The sequence below is a fragment of the Prunus mume genome, linkage group LG5 (genome assembly GCF_029339155.1).
Source record: "Prunus mume cultivar Tortuosa linkage group LG5, ASM2933915v1, whole genome shotgun sequence".
Classification (NCBI taxonomy): Eukaryota; Viridiplantae; Streptophyta; class Magnoliopsida; order Rosales; family Rosaceae; genus Prunus; species Prunus mume.
This window is the reverse complement of record NC_142702.1, coordinates 19688664-19696788: the sequence shown is the minus strand read 5'-3', so window position 1 is coordinate 19696788 and position 8125 is coordinate 19688664. Positions and strand designations below refer to the sequence as shown.

Below are 8125 nucleotides of genomic sequence, written 5' to 3'. Positions count from 1 at the left end.
TCTTGTTCTGTCTATTTTAAATGATGTAACGAGAGCCATTAGATCATAGTCTAGGTGGATTCTCTAGCTTAGATCTGGTATGACACGTGTAAGCACCTAATAGGGTGATTGTAATATTGTTAGAAGAGAATCACATTTCTCTCTACGTCACACACTATGTAAGCTGCAGTTTTGCAAGAATTCAATAGAATGTTGATTGCATCATTTTTCTCTTCATTCTCTCTAGCTGAAATCTCCAGAAAATACATCTCTTCCAAAATCTGAAAATAAATCTCCAGAAAATACATCTCTTCCACACCGACGGATTGGGCGGGTGGTAAAGTGGACAGATATCGGTGTTGTTAGAGTGGGACCCAACGGGCAGATCCAAATTTTCAACATGGTATCGCGAGCCAGGTTCGATTGCTTGAGCTGGGCGTGAATCTGTGATTGAATCGGAGAAATTGGTTTTGTTTGAGCTAGAACTTGAGCTCATCCGAAGATCGCGATTTCTCAAATCCAATGTCTAATATGGCAGGATCGAGTACCTCTGAGCTGCGAACTCCAATTTTCAATGGAGAAAATTATGAGTTCAGTATCGAATGAAAACTATTCTCAAATCTCATGGTTTATGGGATCCGGTTGAGAATGGGTTAAGTGACCTAGATCCGAAGAAGGAGAAAGAGGAATGAGACACCGAGAAGTCTATGATGGTTCTGATGAAGGATGCTCGTGCACTTGGATTGATCCAAAGTGCGTTTCAGATCAGCTTGTTCCCAGATTGTGAATGAGGAGACCTCAAAGGGTGCCGGATATTTTGGAATTCAGGAGGAGATAAACAGGTACGAAATGTCAAATTGCAAGGGCTACGTAGGGAATTTGAATATACCCGCATGAAGGATAGTGAATCTTTATCTGTATATCTGGTTAAGTTGTTTGATATAGTAAATCATATGAAGAGTTATGGTGAGGAACTATCTAGAGAGAGAATTGTCCAGAAACTATTGTTTAGTTTACCTAAATCTTATGATTCTATCTGCTCTGTAATTGAACACTCTAAGGACCTTGAAACACTTGAGGTTCAAGAGGTTGTTGCTTCACCGAAGAGCTTTGAGCTCAGATGGATAGACATGAGAATTCTACAGAAAAGGCCTTCACTAGTCCGAATGTTGGTAGAAAAAACCTGACCCTAGTCTGAATGTTGGTAGAAAAAACCTTGAAAATGGAATTGCGTCTGCAGATCAAATATCTCAGAAATTGGAAATCCAACGATGGAAACAAAATGGCCTGCAAAAATTGTGACAGATTTCATTATGGAAAATGTTGGTATGAAGGAAAACCTAAATGCCATGGTTGTGGGAAGCCTGGACATATGATCAGAGATTGCTATGGACACAAGAATGTGCAGAAAGTGAATTATGCAAATCAGGAGGAAGATTGTGGCACTCTTTTATGTGTGTAATGCTGCAATCGATGTGAAGGTAAATCACTCTGGTATATTGACAGTGGTTGTAGTAACCACATGACAGGAGATGAGGGACTTTTGGTCAATATTCAAAGGAATTTGAGCTCTAAGGTAAAGATGGAACTGGAGAAGTGGTCCCAGCTTGGGAAAAGGAGTTTGGTGATAAAACTAAGTTAGGCAAGAAGCACATTCATGAAGTAATGCTTGTACCTGGCCTTGAAGAAAATCTGCTTAGTGTTGGGCAAATGATGGAACATGGCTATCACCTTGTGTTTGGAGGAAATGAGGTGAGTGTTTATGACAATCACACTAGAAAATCTGATTGTGAAGGTGCAGATGACAAATAATGATGCTTTCCATTGACGATGATGCCTGCGAGTGAGTTGGTTCTAAAAGCAAGTGTCACCCATTGCTTGCAGACATGGCATAAAAGGCTAGGCATTTAAATGAAAGAAGTATAAAATTGCTTGAGAATCAAGGGATGGTTCATGGCTTACCTCACTTGGAGCAGAAGTCAGTTGTATGTGATGGTTGTATGCTTGGAAAACAGATAGGATTCTTTCCTTTGGAATCCACTTGAGAGCTTCAAACCCCTTGGAATTGGTTCACACAGACATCTGTGGACCAATGAAAACAGAATCATTATCCGAAACAGTACTTTCTACTGTTTACAGATGATTTTACTAGAATGTCATGGGTGTACTTCATCAGAAATAAGTCAAGTGCATTGGAATGTTTTAGAAAATTCAAAGCTATGACTGAGCTGCAAAGTGGGTATAAGATAAAAGGCTTGAGAAGTGACAGGGGTGGAGAGTTTCTATCTGGAGAATTCAACAAGTTTTGTGAGGAATCTGGTATTCAAAGGCAGCTAACTATGGCATATTCTCCACAGCAAAATGGAGTGGCCGAGAGGAAGAACAGACAGTAGTGGAAATGGCCAAGTCCATGTTGCATGAGAAAGGTGTTCCCTATGAGTTTTGGGCAGAAGCTGTAAATACAGCAGTCTATTTGCTAAATAGATGTCCTACCAAGGCTCTTAACAAGATAACACCATTTGAAGCTTATACTGGCAGAAAACCAGAATTGCCCATTTAAAAATATTTGATCACCTTGTCATGTGCTTATTCCTTCAGATTGAGGCATAAGCTTGAAGAAAACAGTCACAAGTGTATTTTTGTAGGCTATGGTCTCTGTGAAAAGGGATATAGGCTGTTTGATCCAAGTACTAGTAAGATAATTCTGTCCAGAGATGTGCAATTTGATGAAAATGGCTTATGGAAGTGGGAAAATACAAATGAAGAAGAGATGGTAGTCCCTTTGCCTACTGAGAATCAAAGCTGTGAACCAAGTCAAAGCTTGGATACATCACTGCAAATGAATGAAGAAGTCACATTACGAGCTGAACCAAGTCAAAGCTTGGATACACAAATTCAAATAGTTGAAGATACCACTCTGCAAGATGAAGGCATGGGTGAAAGTTCTCATTTCTTTGATCACACACCAAAGAAATGGAGAAGTGTAAGTGAAATCATGGCTGAATGTAATGTGTGTATTGTGGAACCTGAAAATTATGAAGATGCAACTCAAGATGAGTCATGGAGAAAGGCAATGGAAGCTGAACTGGAAATGATAGAAAAAAATGACACTTGGAAACTTGTCGAGAGACCATTTGCTAAACCTGTGATTGGTGTTAAGTGGGTCTACAAGACTAAACTGAACTGGATGGTACTGCAGAAAACAAGGCTCGTTAGTGGCTAAAGGCTACTCACAAAAGCCCGGTATTGATTACAATGAGACTTTTGCCCCTGTGGCAAGGCTAGACACCATTAGGACTTTGATTGCTCTTGCAGCACAAAAGGAATGGTACCTATTTCAACTGGATGTGAAGTCTGCCTTTCTCAATGGCATTCTAAAGGAGGAAGTTTATGTTGAACAACCTCAAGGATATGTACAAGAGAGCAAGGAAACCAAGGTGTACAGGTTGAACAAGGCTCTATATGGATCAAACAAGCCCCAAGGGCCTGGTATGATGAAATAGATGCCTATTTCAACACTGCAGGTTTTAAGAAGAGCTTAAGTGAAGCTACTCTCTATATCAAAACAAGTGACACCTCAGGTATTATCATTGTCTCACTCTATGTAGATGACATTATATATACTGGAAGCTGTCCTAAAATGCTTGAAGAGTTTAAACAAGATATGATGCAACACTATGAGATGACAGACTTGGGTATGTTGCACCATTTTCTTGGCATGGGAGTGGAACAAACTGATAAGCATATTTTCATTCATCAAAAGAAATATGCCATGAAAATTCTTGAGAAGTTTGGAATGAGAGATTGCAAGTCAGTGGCAATTCCATTAGTGGTGAATGAGAAATTGTGTAGAGAAGATGGAAGTGAAGCAGCAGATGAAAATGAATTCAGACAGATTGTAGGGAGTCTGCTATCTGACCGCCACAAGACCAGATGTCATGTTTGCATCTAGCTTGCTTGCTAGGTTTATGCACAAACCCTCAAAGAAACACATGGGAACTGCTAAAAGGGTGCTGAGATACATACAAGGCACATTAGATTTTGGAATTGAGTTTGAAAAGGGGAAAACAGCTACTCTAATTGGGTACTGTGATAGTGACTGGGCTGGGAGTGAGGATGATATGAGGAGCACTCAGGATATGCCTTCACACTAGGCTGGCATGTTCTCTTGGGCTTCCATCAAGCAAAACACAGTTGCTTTATCTACAGCCGAAGCTGAGTATGTGAGCGCTGCAGAAGCAACTTCACAAGCTAAGTGGCTTAGATTTGTGCTTGAAGATTTTGGTGAAGAACAGGTAGAAGGGACTCCAATTCTATGTGACAACACCTCTGCAATTGCAATGGCAAGGAATCCAGTTCATCACCAAAAGACAAGGCACATCAGCAGGAAATTTCATTTCATAAGGGAAGCCATTCAAGCAAAAGAAATCGAACTGGTGTATCGCAAGACAAGATCGAGAAGCGTATATTTTGACTAAGGCTCTGCCTAAGGATCGGTTTGTGAGGTTGAGAAGCTTGCTTGGAGGAAATCAGCTAAAGGATTAGAAGGGAGTGTTGAAATATAATCCTGCTCGCTGATTTACTCGCTCGCTGATTTACTTCCGCTCGCTGATTCGTCCCGCCTGCTGATTCGCCGCCTGGCCGAGTATTCCATCGCTGTTCGGGCTGCTGATTTGTTAAAGCAGAAGTAATTTTCTATTTTCTTGTTCTGTCTATTTTAAATTATGTAACGAGAGCCATTAGATCATAGTCTAGGTGGATTCTCTAGCTTAGATCTGGTATGACACGTGTAAGCACCTAATAGGGTGACAGTTGTAATATTGTTAGAAGAGAATCACATTTCTCTCTACGTCAGTCACACTATGTAAGCTGCAGTTTTGCAAGAATTCAATAGAACAGTGATTGCATCATTTTTCTCTTCATTCTCTCTAGCTGAAATCTCCAGAAAATACATCTCTTCCAAAATCTGAAAATACATATATAAACTAAGAACTCTAACATCTTCTCGGAAAAACAAAAATTGATGCACTGCGTAAATTATTAGCTTGCTCTAATAAAGGCATAAATAAAATAAGTATAAGAGCACAAATATGATGGACAAATAGGCTATTTTGCTCATGCCTTATGGTCAATTTTGTAGAAGTGTTCGTGTTCGCATATGACAGACTATATTTTCTTATGCTGCAACAGTCTTTGTACCAATGAAGGAGAAACTAGTGGTTGAGTTGAAGGAGGTACTTTATGGTCAATTTTAGAATTGCTTCTAGTTGCTTGGTATGGTATAAACAATGAATTAGCCACCAACTTTGGGGACAGCAGATGTTTTGGTTAACTCTGTAAACAAAAATGACCCAAACTGGAAAAACCTAACTCAGGAAATCAGCATTGAACAAGAACGTATTAAACTGCAAATTGTCACAGCTTTCGTCATATCCGCCATTAAAGTAATGACATATTTGACTTAGTTGAGGTAATATCAAACCATGAATGTACCATAAAATAATATGCATCTACAGGCATAAATACAAATTTCAAACTTCAAACTTATAAATAAATACCCAGTTTTCCGTCCCTCTTTCCATCACAAATAGAAAGAACAGATGGTTTCTTTCTTGTACACAATATGGCTGCTGAAGCAAACCTTTCCTCTGTAAACAAGGCTTGGGTGTACGCGGAGTACGGAAAAACCTGCAGATGTGTTGAAACTTGATCCAAACATGCGTCTTCCTCAAGTAAAGGAAGACCAGGTGCTCATCGAGGTGGTTGCTGCAGCACTTAACCCCACTGATCACATGAGGTTTCTTGGGTATTTCAAGGACACTGACATTGCTCTACCTGTGAGCTTGCTGCCTTTCAGTTTCTCTTTTCCATTTCTTTAATGGCTGCATTTGTAACTTTCTTCGTCTTTTTCGAATATTTATTTTGCAGACAGTTCCAGGGTATGATGTTGCTGGTGTTGTGGTGAAGCTTGGAAGCCAAGCAAGGAAATTTAAGGCGGGGATGAAGTATGTAGGACTATCAATGAGCAAGGTCTAATAAACCTAAAGAAAGTTGGGTCGTTAGCAGAGTACAGGGCTGTGGAATAAACATCGTTGGCTGTGAAACCCAAAAATCTGAGTTTTGCTGAGGCTGCTAGCCTTCCTGTGGCTATTGAGACTGCCTATGAAGGGCTCGAACGAGCTCAAATTTCAGCTGGTAAATCCATTCTTGTTTTAGGAGGTGCTGGGGGTGTAGGAACCCCATGTTATTCAGGTATATAGTCAATACTTTTATTTCTAATATAATATGGAATTAGTCAAGAAGGGCATATATTCCATTAATTTAGGCTTCAATAATCTTGCTTGCTCTAATTAAGTACGACTGATTATCAAATACTTGATGTCTAGCAAAGCATGTTTTTGGTGCTTCCAGAGTGGCAGCTACAGCAACACTAAAAAACTGGATTGGTTGAGGAGCTTGGGTGCTGATCTTGCTATTGATTATACGAAGGACAACTTCGAAGACCTGCCAGAGAAATTTGATGTAGTCTATGATGCAGTTGGTAAATATTTGAACCTTCGTCATAATTTCTTCATTGCTGTTTCTTTCTCTGCTGATATATCAAAACAAAAAACTTCAATATGGATATAATTCATTCTTAGTTGCAGACAGAAAACGAAAGCCAGCGAGCATTCAAAGCCTTTGTAGGCCAGCTCAAATAAGGAGCCAAGTTTTTTTTTCGGGTTCATTTGATGCGTTTTGATTTCCTTGTCATAAACGTTAATAAATAAATAAATGAATTAAATTAAATTAAATGCAAGGGGTTTGTAACTCGAATGATTAAGAGTAATGTATAATTAAGGTTTTGTATTTGAATCCTCATTTATCATTATCGCTTATATTAAAGAGATAAATAAATAAATAAAATTATATCTCTTGGTTAGACGGTTGAATAAACCTTTATATACGTGTAGGCCAACAGGTAGCCCAGTAGAAAAGGGCATTGACTATTAGGAGTCTCATATTCGAATACCTATGACATCATAGTTGTGTGTGTGAGAAATCCCCTTCCCTTGTAGATTATACTATCTTTTTTTACTTTTAAAAAAACAAAAACCTCTCATATGTGTAGAAATGAATAATTTCAAATGATAAAGCTAAAAAGATGCTTGATCGCATTGCTATTATCCAAAGGACGATATTCGTATTGTCTTATGTTGATTACAGTTGTTCCCTGTCCATCCGACATTTGTTCTTTATTCTTAAGGAAAAACAAGCAAAGTAGGAACATATATTGTCAAATCCTTGGGTTTATATAGACACTGTTCAGGATAATAACTTTTTTAGTGGACAAACAACAAACAATTTTGAAAGAGGAGGAAAATGTCCATATGACGGAAGACGAATGTTTGGCACTTCGTGACACATATAAATGTAAAAGAAAAACAACGGAGGAACTTCTTTTTAAGTACTAGCGTAATTCTAATATTGCCCATCATGAGTTATAGTGATGGCATATAATTAGAGAGCTTGAGGGAAAGTGTGACATGATGATAAAGATAGAAAGAGACGTGAAAATTTAGTGCCACTAATCTGAATAGTCACGGGTGAGTGTAGTGCTAGTGCAGTGATTCGATTTGTTCTTTCATTTTTATATTTTCCCAAGTTATTTGACTTTACTTTCAAAGTTTTGTCTTGAATTAGAAGATATTTAAATTCTTAATTCTTTTATATCAAGAGTATGTTATACTAACCCAATTTGAGCTGTGTGGTTTGGTTTTTATACTAAAAATGTATAACCTTACATTGATGATTCGGTTCATATGCCTATTTAAAAGTTACATAGTCTAACCAAAATTGACAAGACCCGCCCCGAATTCCTTGGAACCTAGGACGAATTCTGTGGAAATTCCGACATCACACCGATGCCGGGCCCACTTCCTATACTATATCCTCTTTTCCAAAATTAAGAAAAAAGGGCACGAGACTTTCTGCCGAAATTTCGGCAAAATCTCCCCTGAAAAATGGACATTTCTCAAATTTTCTCAACCTGTTAAAACACATTTAATATCACCAACCAGCAGCATGCACAAGATAATTTCATGCAGTTTACGACTAAGAAGTGAGACTATATCCAAACGAGCTTAAGAAGTGAGACTATATCCAA

The 8125-nt window shown here is 38.6% G+C and overlaps 1 protein-coding gene and 1 pseudogene across 1 annotated transcript; both read left to right on the top strand.

Moving 5' to 3' along the window:
• The first annotated feature begins 872 nt into the window (after nucleotides 1–872).
• LOC148917253 (uncharacterized) lies at nucleotides 873–3931 on the top strand. The gene is made up of 6 exons (XM_089052388.1): nucleotides 873–1147; nucleotides 1220–1305; nucleotides 1556–1774; nucleotides 2119–2368; nucleotides 3179–3468; nucleotides 3588–3931. The coding sequence occupies exons 1-6, from the start codon at nucleotides 873–875 to the stop codon at nucleotides 3929–3931; spliced, it is 1464 nt and encodes a 487-aa protein (XP_088908514.1).
• Nucleotides 3932–5696: 1765 nt separating this feature from the next.
• Nucleotides 5697–6609, top strand: LOC103332005 (2-methylene-furan-3-one reductase pseudogene; annotated as a pseudogene).
• Nucleotides 6610–8125: the final 1516 nt, after the last annotated feature.